Below are 12660 nucleotides of genomic sequence, written 5' to 3'. Positions count from 1 at the left end.
CAGTGTGGGAGAAAGTACTCAGGGCCTTCAAGTTACACACTATGAAAGGCAGCAACAAGTGTAATGTTCAGAAACCTAAAGTATGTATCAGCAGCAGAATGGACCTAAAAATAAATGTTTGTTCCAGTTCTATGAAGCTTTGAGTATTTTGGATTAGTAGCACTGCTGTGTTTGTTGCATCATATTGCTGTAATTGTTTATATGCTTTATATATTCTGAGGTAAGTTGATCTATAGTGTTACATCATATTCTATAAGGATGTTATGTGTTTGTATACTTTCTGCCCAGTTTGACCCATTTAGCAGAAGCCAGCCTGTTTAAGGCTCTGATATCTATTCTGTATGACCTTTAAAGCCCCGTAGAGCAGCCATTTGGCTTTTCTACCTTTAAAACCCTCCTACCAGCCAAATGGCTTTTAGCTAGGTTTTAGCTTCAGCCAAGTGGAAGCTAAATTGGCTAGTCATTCATATGTATATTAGGTTGTTACCTGGGAATTCTGGGGGGAGGGGAGTGGGGGTGTGTGAATGAGGGGGTGGGGGAGCTGCTAAAAGCTGTGAACTTCCTTTTGTGTTCGTCTGATGCATTCTCAATCATCCAGGGAAATAAATCTCCAAAAGTCACCAACTTGGAGTGTTTCAGTTTGCCATCTTAGGGAGAAATCAACACACATGGGTGTATGTCCTTTGTTGCTGTGAACACATCGCACAGTGGCATGATTGTTCTTGCATTTGTGTTTAAAATAACAGGAATTGACAAAATAACAGGAATTGACAAAATAACAGGAATTGACAAAATAACAGGAATTGACAAAATAACAGGAATTGACAAAATAACAGGAATTGACAAAATAACAGGAATTGACAAAATAACAGGAATTGACAAAATAACAGGAATTGACAAAATAACAGGAATTGACAAAATAACAGGAATTGACAAAATAACAGGAATTGACAAAATAACAGGAATTGACAAAATAACAGGAATTGACAAAATAACAGGAATTGACAAAATAACAGGAATTGACAAAATAACAGGAATTGACAAAATAACAGGAATTGACAAAATAACAGGAATTGACAAAATAACAGGAATTGACAAAATAACAGGATGCAAGATGGAAGATGGAATGGAAGATGGAATGCAAGATGAGCAACTGGATAAAGTCTTACAAGTAAAAGGTTCGTAAGAAGATGGTGTTCCTACAGCGGGGAACCATCTGAGTCTTCTGTCTTTCTAAGGGATCAGAATCTGGAAACAAGCCAACCTGAGGAGAAGAGGGAAAAAAACAGTACTAACTACTGTCTTAGAGTTTCCACAATGGCTTTTTTCATCATTCTGTTCTGTAGCACATACCTTAACATAAGAGTCACATGGCTCCTGGTGTCACGGCGGGGTGCGCCGATGTATGATGAAACAGGACCCAAAAGCAGATGAGGACGATGAGTTGTAAGTTTGAACAGAAAAGTGATCCTTTAATGATAACGGCAAGGGAAAACCAGGAAACCAAAGCAAACTGTCAAAACACTAAGAAACAAAACACTAAGAGGTACTAAGACCAAAAACTATAACTATAACTGTGGTGGAAAATAACAGGCAAAGACTATGACTAATGTAGAACTGACAGACGAAAACCATAACTATGACTGAGGGTGAGGAAAACTAACTAAGACTAAGGTCAAAATAAACAGACAACCCAACAATGGCATGCAGAAAACAAAGGGCTTAAATACATACATGAGGTGATCAGGGGAAGTGGAGACACATGGGGGAACAGCTGACTGACATAAACCTAATGACAGGACCAGGAGAGGAAAGCTAAATACAATGAACAAAGAACACATGACACTGTCAGAATAAAACAGGAAACACTAAAACTAGACATGACAATACAAACTTAACAATGCGTGATGAATAATACAAGAACCCAAAACATAGAAAACCAGAGGAACAATAAACAATAACTGCCCAAACTAAAGACAGATAGGAAATGACACAAAAACTAATCACATAACAAAATGAGACAAATACAAACATGAACTCAGAGCGCTGGGTCAGAGACCCAGCCTGTGACACCTGGCTCTCATTCAGCACGTCTCTCGCCTCCAAAACTGTGAATAAGTACAAATACCACATAATACATTTTAATGACTTTCTGGTCACATTAATAAAGAACATCAATGCTCTGTTCATGTTCCAAAAATGTACAGAAAAAAGGTTTGTTCACATTTAGCACGTGTGTGCGTGTGCTTCTGCACCACAGGGTAGAAAATATAAAAGCATATGTACCAGGCAAGCTCTTTTTGTCATGGTCCTGGGTCTCCTGACCCAGCGTTTTTAGTTCTTTGTGGTTTTTGTATTCTTGTACTTATGTGTGTGATTTATTCTGTGGTTTCTAGTTTCGATCCCTTGCCCTTCATGTTTCTCTGTGTCCCCTCTGTTCTGTGTAAGTCTGTGTCTGCATGTTTGAGTTCCCCTCTGTTCTTAGAGTCCTCTGCCTTATGGTTTAAGTCTCTGTGTTTCTTAGTTGCTGTCTCCACTGTGTCAAGTTCGCGTCTCTGTGTGATCCTTCCTGTTTTACTTTGAAGGTCCGTGTCTTATGTAAATGTGTCCTGCTTTGCTTGTCTCGTCAGTCCTGATTTCTCCCAGCTGTGCCCTCCTTCTGTGTCTCATTCCCCTCGTTACTTCCCAGTGTATTTAAACCCTGTGTTTCTCTGAGTCAGTGTCGTGTCGTCCCTCATGCTGTGTGTGAGTCTCCCCTTGTCTTCTGGTATGTGTTACAATTAGCTCTTCCCAGTTTAGTTTTGTATCTCTGTTATCATTTGTCACCTGTCAGCAATAAAGCTGCATTTTGAGTTCAGTTCTGTTTTCCCGTGAGTTTGCGTTTGGGTCCTATTTCCTGCCTGCCACACACCGATACATGACACTTTTTTCTTTGTAAATAACAAAGGGCTGCCATGTTTAGCTTGTCGGATTCTTATTAACTCACCCTGTGAGTGTTTTGGAATTTGCATGTGTTTTGGAATTTGCATGTGTTTTGGAATTTGCATGTGTTTTGGAGTTTGTACGTGCTTTGTCTCTAGGGGCCACCGTAGGCCTCTCCTTGATGTAACCCACTATACGCTCGGAGGTGTTATTCTGAGTATTCACGGCAGCTGTAAGCGTCTCCAAGGTCTTAACCATGCTGCTTTCAATGAGCCCGTTCTGAGAAGTAGCGCCTCGTCCCATCATTTCAATCCCAGTGGGCAGCCTTGGGGGGGTTTGAACAGCCGGTTCCGCTTTCTTAATTCTCTGATAAGTCAGGGCCAAGCCAGCTCCGATCAGCAAGAACCCTGTTATCATGGTTCCGAATAGGTAGATATCTTCAGCATCCTCGATCGACAGTCCCGCAAGGCACACGATCCTCCATTTCTGCCACCCGTCCATCGTGTATCAGGCAGGGAAAGTCCCTCCAGGGCACTCGGGCTCTCCCGAGCCCAGACTTCTCGTTGAGAAAAGGGTGTCAATGGCATTAAGAGACAAGTTGATCAAATCCATAATTCTCTTTTAGGTTTAGAGAACAGACTGTGAGAGACTGTTCCAGGGAAAAGTAATACACACGAGACAAGACAAGGACACAAGAGGCTAAGCAGGGAAGATAAGGGGAAGGAGGAGAGGAGAAAAAGTGCAACTGCCTTCGCCGAGAGCCAAACGAGAAAGCCTGCCATAGAGGAAAGTGTCAGCAAGGCAAAGCCATCAGTCCAAACACAGTCATTGTTTATAGGAAAAATTCATCAAATTGGCCTCAAACTTGCTGGTTCACAAATCTGCCCATACGAGAACAGACTGTCAACATTAAGATGGACACTGGTGCTGACGCTAATGTGCTATCACGGACTATTGCAGATAGACTGGAAGTGCAGTATGAACTACAGTAGGTTGACACAGTGCTCATAGATTTTGGAGGGGCACACAGCAGACTTAAAGGAGTCTCCAGGTAAGCTGTGCTTGCTTGTGCTACGTGTTAGGTTTAGTTTTGCCACAACGGCATCAACTGTACTGCTACTGGGTGCAGACATGTGAAATTAGGTCTCATCAAAAGAATTAACACCATGGTACATCAGAGGCCACCACCCTCAGGAAAGAGCTGATGGGTTACCAGCCTGGACGTGTGTGCAAAAAGGTCCACATCAGCTGTGCTTGGACTCAAAAGACATGAACAAAGTCATGCAGAGCCAGCACTTTTGCATACATCATAATCCTCAGTAAGAAAGAGGGATACTCACAAGTAAAGCTAGAAGAAACATGCCGACATGTGTGCATTCAACACACTATAGGGAAGGTACCAGTCCACTGGGCTACTCTTTGGAATACTCTTTCACCTGCAAAGCTCCTTGTGAGCAGCGTTCTGTGGTCCAGAGTTACACTTACACCAGTGGTCCCATCAAATTCAGATGAGCAGACAGGCACAGCAGAAATGGTGCTTCAATAAAACAGCTTTGGTGCTTTCTCTTCAGAGAGGTAGGTATGCATTAAAGTATTCATGGGAACAGTCAACATATGGCATTCTATTTGTGAGAGTCCGAGAGGAACCAAGATCCTATAACATCATTACACAAGCGGGAGCGTGTTGTAGAATAAAGTAGTTGAGATCTGACAGAACAAAGTACAGGGATATCCCTGAGGAAACCATAGACTTTGACAGTGCCATGGAACAAGAAGAGGAATTGTCAGAACCAGAGGACACCTGAAATGGAAATGATGGTGAAAGTTTCTCAGAGGTAGAACTCACAAATGCAAGAATTCAAAGCATACTGCATTAGCTGGACAAATAATGAGACCACCCAAGACTGCAGGTCTATATTCAACGCTGGTATAGTACGGTAATACAACCTTTATCATTACTTTTTAAGTAATGATAAGAAGTTGAGGGTGAGGTGATGTTACGGTTGCTTGCAAGATCAATAATTGTCATAATTGCAATTGTCAAATCTGATGCTAAATTAGGCTTAAAACTAATAGTGTTGCCAGTCTTCAGAATTGAGGGTGTAGCTAAGATGGGTTGTTACAAGGACTACAATACCAAGATTGCCTGGGCAGTGACATAGTGTGGGTAGCACCGTTGTTGCTGTTTTTACCTTGTAATGTGGCAGTTTCCACCAGTGCAAGTGCTCTTCTGTGTTGTTCATCAAAAAGATGCAAAACAAGATCACACCTCCTGTTTTCATTTGTAATCACCTTGTTTGCATCATAAATAAGGTGCAATATGTTATGTTCAACTTCATTTTAATAGGAGAGATCATTTGGAAGAATTGCAGATGATTTATTTGGGATACCAAGTTCTCTTAAACTGTCAATTAGACGACCAACCACAGCTGAACAGAATCCCAGCTGTCTTGAATCAGGGCAGGACTGCTTGGAGTCTAGACGCTGGTGGTGGTGAAGATGATGGAGGCTTGGATGGAGCTCTCAGTGACCAGGACGAGGTGGAAATGGGCAGTATGCGAGTGGAACAAATGAGAGTCAGAATGGCAGAAAAGCACTGAAATTTAAAGTCCGCAGAATGTAACGGAGAAGGCAGGCAAGAAGATAATTGGACTATTTCATTGGTGTCATCGCTAAGTTTGACAGCGTGGGAAAATGGAAGCAATGTAAAGAATAGACTAGCCGCTGAACACCCAGGAAAGCAGGCAGATGAGTGATTAGAGATCTTCCTTATTGAACTTGTGCATAAGCTTCATTAGATATTAAAGAAAAGGGTCATCTGTCCTTTTAGAGTTAATCAGAGATTTGGAGAGCATGGCAGATTCTCCCTTATTCTCCCACACTTGATTCTTTATTTTAAGGCTGAAGTAGCGTGATTGTTTTTTCAGTATATTAAATTTGAAATGTGTTTTAAATTAATTAAGCTGTTCTCTGTCTTCCTTCATTGTTTTTACAGCTGCAATTGCATCTTTTAGCTTTGAATATTTTCTTTTTCTGTATGCAAAAGTTGTTATCCGGTCCTTACACAGTTTCATTTTGTGTGTGTCTTTTTTTGTTGTCATTGTTGTTGTTTGGACAGGTAACTTGGACAGGTTAGGTGCAACCTTCAAGAGTGTATTTACAGTACACAACTATTTAGAAGATGTATATTAGTTTATTAACAGTGAGAAGAGTAAGTGTTCTGCACACTCACAGTCATTTACAGTAGAACATTTGGGTGCAAAATATGCTTGAAGCATTTGGCCAATCAAAAGAAAAAAAAGTATCCCCAAGGTTTATGCTATGAATAGATTTTTGCTGGTATGTAGTTTTGCATTGTTTGCAAAGAGATGTCCCACCACTTGCCACAATTTACATGAATTTATTCCTGTTGTGTCTAGCTTTAGAGCTGTGGAGTACTATGGATACTGCTGAATTTGAGTTTTACCCTTTTTTTGTCGCTTTAAATATGCTTATTATTCAACTTCTTGGTGTCTAGTATATAACAAAAGCGTAAAACATTTTTGTCGCTTGCACTTAAGGTCAATACCAACTATCTGAATTTTCTTTCTGAAATAAAGTTGAATTAACCTGTCAAGAGTTTTAAATCCTGTAAAACCTTTAAAACCTGTACATTGTAACATATTTATTTATTATTTACTGATTACTATTTATTCTTTTTAAAATTATTTGCCTTATTGAGACATCTGGAAGATTGCCGTAAGCCCTATCGGCTAAGGCGAGGACTAACTACATTGCAATTTTAGCAAATCATTTATTTGGTACCACTTGGGAGGATATTATCAACATAAAACAGGCTTAATGCAAGAATTACACAAGAAACTGCAAATGAGCAATTGAACTCTTTGTGTCTTTTACTTGGAATACAGCTGTCATTAAAAGCTGTAGCTCGGTGGTTCTTTTGGGGATTTTGTTTCTTTTGGTGTGAGCCTTGACAAATTAAAGAATCTGTAGCTTTTGGCAGGTTTTGTTTTGGATATATATTTCAACTGGAGGTAAGAACTGCTTGTTCACACCCCCTGATAGGACTCATGTGATGACAACAGATGTGCTACAGATAATTTGGCAGTTAAAACAGTGTGTTTATAAATCTAGCTGGTTTTAAGCACAAACTAGTCGGCTTGTGTTTAGGGAAAGGTTGTGTTGTCAGTTAACCAAACATTTATTAATTTAAATTTAATTTTAATAGTTATTTTAAGGTTATAATAGGTTACTGTTGTGGTTAAATCACAAAATGCTGACTTTTCATCTGAAACTGAAAGTGAACAGTTGTCTACTGGATCTGAGTACCTTCTTTGCCCTTCATGGTCATAAAAAAGGCCACAAACCAAAATTTGTTGGTCATGTTATAAATTTATTCTATTTATCACAAGTTTTCCTGGAGCTTTAACCCCTTTAGATTTTATCCTCCTCTCGCTGCACATGAGATGAAGGTGAAATTGTTCCAGAAACCTCTCCTCGCCTTCTGCTACTTTCTTTGCCCCATCATAATTACCGTGGCCCTTAGGGGGCTTTGTCACTTGAACATAAATACGTTTATTTTATTCTGGGGCAATTGTAGAAGTGACTCATCCTGCCTCGCACAAGGCCACTGGAAATAAAAGGTAACTATAGGCAATCATAAGCTGATTGCACTAAAGACCTATGGGGTTGATTTTTTTTTATGGGAGAAAATCACCACTGATATTGTCTCTTGAGTCACACAGTCAATTTAACTATTTTAAATTCTTTGACCTCTTCCACTTACCCATGACATTACATCCTTTCGGGAAATTGTTATTGTTTCTTATCTTCTGCACTGTTGTTGAGGGTCAGCTCAATTCCCCTGTAAACTTTTTCCAAGTCCTCTGGACAGAAAGCAAAGCCAAGGATGAGGAGGGAAGTAATCAGGGAGCAAAGTGCTTCACTAAAGCGAAGTCATTCAGTTAATGGGATTTTCCCAGTGTTGTCGGTACAGAAAAGATACCTCGCTATCGATCTCTGTCACTCACCTCTGATGAGTGCTGATCAAAAACCTATTTCAAATCTGCCATCTCTTATTGTATGTCCGGACAGAAGAATGGAGGAGGAGGCGTTAGTGGAGATAAGACAAAAGAAAGGAAAATAATAATTTTAAAAAAAATCAAGGTGCCAAGACAACAAAAGAGCTCTGGTGGGAAAGTAAGCGAAAGAGAAGGGAATAGAGGAGTACTCAAGTTGCAGCTCGGATGCTTTCATCTGTCACATCTTAGATGTTTCAAATCTATTCAAATTGACTGGAGTGCGCTGATTGGCAGCCACTTCACTGGTCCCCAAGATAAATAGAGATGCATTAACAAGAATTAGCCAAAATGCAGAAAGTGTGTGGATAATTAAGTACACCCCAGTGTCAGTTGCTTGTAACCGTTTTATCAGCAATAACTTGAAGTAATTGTTTTCTGTTTGACTTTATTAGTCTCTCATATCATTCTGGAGGGATTCTGGTCTTTTGTTTTTGTGTTTTTGTGTTTTTTACAATGTTGTATCAGGTCATTGTGGTTTGTGGTTTTATTTATGCAAAGCTCTATAAAAGTCCCACCACAGCTTAGGTCTAGATATTGAAAGAGCCATTAAAACATATTGATTCTTTTCTTTTTCAGTCGTTCTGTTGGAGGTTTACTGCTGTTCTTGGGATTATTGTCCTGTTGTGTGACACAATTTAGGTCAAAGCTTTAGCTGTCATACAGATAGTTTCACTTTTGACTATTGAATACTATGATGCATAGAAACGCTCAAGGTCCCCCCTCCTGTGGCAGGCTAAATCATCACCCCTCCACCAATATATCTGATAGAGTATGGAGTGTTTCTGCTGATATATTATGTTTGGTTTTTACCCAATGTGGTTCTGTTCATCATGATTAAACATGACTCTCATCCGTTCCAGAAGTCTTATAGTTGGGAATTTGCTTGGGGTGAATATGCTTGGATGTCCATTACTTTTTTGTTTTGTTTTCAACATTTGAATAATCTTTCTCACTTTAAAATGATGGACTCCAAATTGCTTGGAAATTCCCTCATAACATTTCCCAGATTTATAGGCACTGACAACTGCTTCTTTAGGATCGTTGCTGAGGTGTTTTTCCTGCTTGGCATTGTAATAAAACACACCTGATTGCTCCAGACCAGCAAACTGCTTTTGTAAACACGTCCTAATGATCAGTTAATCAAGTGCATTTGATTAAAGCAGCACCTGACTGTTACTTAACCTCTTAATTCATATGGAAGCAATAAGGGTGTACATAATATTTCACACACGGGCATAATTTTCTCAAATAAATAATGACACGGTGTAATATGTTGTATTATTGTATATCTCAGGTTTATTTGGCTAATTTTAAGACCTGTTATGGACCAGATGTTTTGTTTATTATGTCCTTATACATAAATTTTAGTATATATGTATATATTATATTTTGACTATAGTTGCTGATGAAACTGTTCAGCTACATCAAAATCAATATGCAGCTCACTGATACAGACTATCATAACATGTTGTGATTATGATAGTCTTACTCAGTTCCATTACTGCAAAATATAGAGGACTGCAACAAGTATGTAATAAATAATTAGAGGTATATCGTAATGACTCCATCATATTTCAACATTTTTAAAGCACAATGGTGAATGGTTGAGAAAGTGGATCAGTTTTTTGCTAATATTAGACTTTCACTGATCAGTGTTTACCAAAACATATACATGCTCATGGAGGAACAAAAAAATAACTTATGCAAAACAATTGTCCAGGTAGGATTGTATATCAAAGTGCAATATCTAAAGCAGAAAACCCAAAGAGCCTCCAACCTTCATAGCAGCTTTAGGATACTTAATATCTGTGAAGTATCTGGAGTAAACTCTGTTGACCCGATGTACCCTGTATTCAGATGTATTCTGTTTCCCTTCCAGGACTGGCTGAGTAAGTTTGGGTACCTCCCGCCACCTGATCCCGTGACTGGCCAGCTTCAGACCAAGGAGGCCCTGACCAACGCTATCAAAGCCATGCAGAAATTTGGAGGGCTAAGAGAGACTGGAGTGTTGGGTATGATGCTGTGTTTGTTTGAAGCGGCTGTGTGAAATCTGTCACATTTGCTGGATGGAGGCAGCATGCACTGAATAACTAATGACATCCTGTAATGCAATCCAATCAAGAAAACCACAGAATTTTTCATATAGTTGAATCAGCACCTCTCTGATGCAATCAAACTCCTTTCTCTCTCCCTTCTCTCTCTTTCTCTCTCTATTTGTTTTTAGACCAAGCCACCCTGGGCCTAATGAAAACACCCAGATGTTCTCTCCCAGATGTGTCTGAAGCTGAGGGCACAATGGGGCGCAGGAAACGAAGCCTGACTCCTCAGAATAAATGGAATAAGAGACATTTGTCCTGGAGGTAAGGGTCATCAAAATTATTATTATTATCATAGCGATACAAGGTACTATGCACACATTCATACATAGATGGGTGACCAAGTGTTTAGTATTAGGCTACATTAGGGAAAAAACATTTTCTTCCATCTGTGCATCTTTTGATAGATTACAGGACGCTTCTTGTGATCTAAAGGCTTCTACACTTTAGATTAAATTTAGTTGAAGGCACATTCATTTTGTAAAACATTCTTATTAGAGACCTTGAACCAACATCAAACAAGCCTGTCCTCTCAGAAGATGCACACATATTCCTCAGAATTTGTCATGAGATGTTTCAATTAAAGTGTTTTCTCAGTATTGCACCAAGATACCACAAGTTAATATAAAAATTGTATATACAGACACTAAACTCCACTAAGAGAACATTAAATGGTCTAACCGTGTAGTGCTGCTCTAATTAAAAGAGTTTTCCATTAAAAATCTGTCTTATATCTGTCTAACTGTAGTTAGACTTAGTTATGTGGATTTAAATGTGATCAAGAGTCACTGCAAATTAATTAATTAGTTAAAACCACAGAAATTTCAGAACCAAATTGTAGGAAATCCAAACTTACCACGTTATTTGTACTCAGTTGGAACCACTTTTGCCTTCAGAATTGGCCAAATTCTTCATGGTATAGATTAAACAAGGTGCTGGAAATATTCCTAAGGATTTTAGTCCATACTGGCATGATCCATGATGGACATCTCTTGTTCCACCACATCTAAGAGGTGCTCTATTAGATCGTATTCAAAAGGCCTCCAGCGTCACCAGATCTCAAACTCATTGTCATGTTCAAGAAACTGGTATGAGATGATCTGGGCTGTGTGACAGGAAGTAGAGTGGGCGATCTACCAAACATAATGTTGGTGGGTTTTATCCCTGGCTCCTTCAGCCTGCATGTTGAAGTGTCCTTGGCCAAGATAGTGAGTTTCCACCGCTGCATACATCTGAGTGTGAGTGTTTAATTAGGTTAGGTCAGTGGTTCCCAAACTTTTTTTGCTGGGCCCCCCTTTGTTTTACATGAAAAATGTTCGCACCCCCCACCCCCCACTCACTAACACATCCGCCAACCACACACACCCATATTCTGCTCCATTGCGGTTTATTTCACACCTCAAACATTTAGTAAACAATTATGCAAATACAAGTAATCTGCAATAACTTACAGGTAGAAAGAAAATAAACTACTAACTCTTTTACGCTACATCCACACCTACACGGGTATTTTTGAAAACGCAGCTGTTTCGTCCACACGTAAACAGCGTTTGGAATCACCGAAAACTGCGATTTTTTTTTAAAACTCATTTTTTGCATTTACGTGTGGACGAGGAATACAGAGTTCGTCAGGCAACGTCAAAGGTATGTGCCTTTTTTCACGTCACGCTGTGCGCCATGTTTTTGTTTACATGAGATGAATTGCAGAATGGCAGATAGAGACAAAAAACTGTTACTGTTAATCTGGCTGTGTTCAGGTTTTACACGCAGTTACTGTCCCTCCATTTACAAAGGCAGAGGCATCACGGTGTGATTATTTTACGTGTAGTTGTTTGTTTGTTTTCCTGTGTAATAATATTCAACATTGCTATCAATACATTTTTTTAAAAAATGCCTCTCTGTACAAAATGGGTTTAAAAACATAAACAACTGTGGGATACTGTTTGTCCGTGATTTGAAGAGCCAAGGGAAAACCAATTCTGCAGTGGAGACCTACCTCGGCACTTGTGCAGGTGAAACCAAAGGGAAGATATGCTTCACCATATTTTCTAGTCTTTGGCTAGAATGAAATTGGTTTGGAAACCTATTCAGCTATGCTTCATCTCCTGCTTTGCATTTCTGTGGGCGCCCTGTGCTAGCAGTGTCCAAGCGTTTTGTTTTTTTCCTTTTCATACGGTGCCATGGCTCTGCGGCGGGCCCCACACTTTGGGAAGGTCTGGGTTAGGTTAAGTTTAAATACAATGAGTTGCTGCAGTGTGATTTGTTAATTATGTGATAAAGTGGCTGGTCAGTGTATAATTGCTGTTCTTTTTTTTCAAAATAACAAGGAAACCAAAGTATATTTAGAAATGGAAATGTTAGTAGCCAAAAGTGTATGCTTCAAACTACTCTGAACACTTGATTTCCTAAGTTATGTGCTTACCTCATCATGGTCATCGCTTTAGGCATACCAAACCTTTGCACTCCGACTACTCTAGAAATAAGCTCAATAAGTCTCCCTTTAACTGTTGCTAAATTCAGGCGTTCCCTGTGTTGTCATGAATTATGAGGTTTTATAAAGT

The 12660-nt window shown here is 39.5% G+C and overlaps 1 protein-coding gene across 1 annotated transcript in view; it reads left to right on the top strand.

Moving 5' to 3' along the window:
- The window catches only part of LOC113025907 (matrix metalloproteinase-17-like), a 99781-nt gene that overhangs the window by 39212 nt on the left and 47909 nt on the right, over positions 1-12660 (top strand). The window contains exons 2-3 of the mRNA XM_026174149.2: positions 9883-10015; positions 10228-10363. Coding sequence (XP_026029934.1) covers positions 9883-10015; positions 10228-10363 — 269 coding nt within the window. The remainder of the gene's footprint in view (positions 1-9882; positions 10016-10227; positions 10364-12660) is intronic.

The sequence above is a fragment of the Astatotilapia calliptera genome, chromosome 7 (assembly GCF_964374335.1).
Source record: "Astatotilapia calliptera chromosome 7, fAstCal68.1, whole genome shotgun sequence".
Classification (NCBI taxonomy): domain Eukaryota; kingdom Metazoa; phylum Chordata; class Actinopteri; order Cichliformes; family Cichlidae; genus Astatotilapia; species Astatotilapia calliptera.
This window is presented reverse-complemented; position numbering and strand designations above follow the sequence as displayed.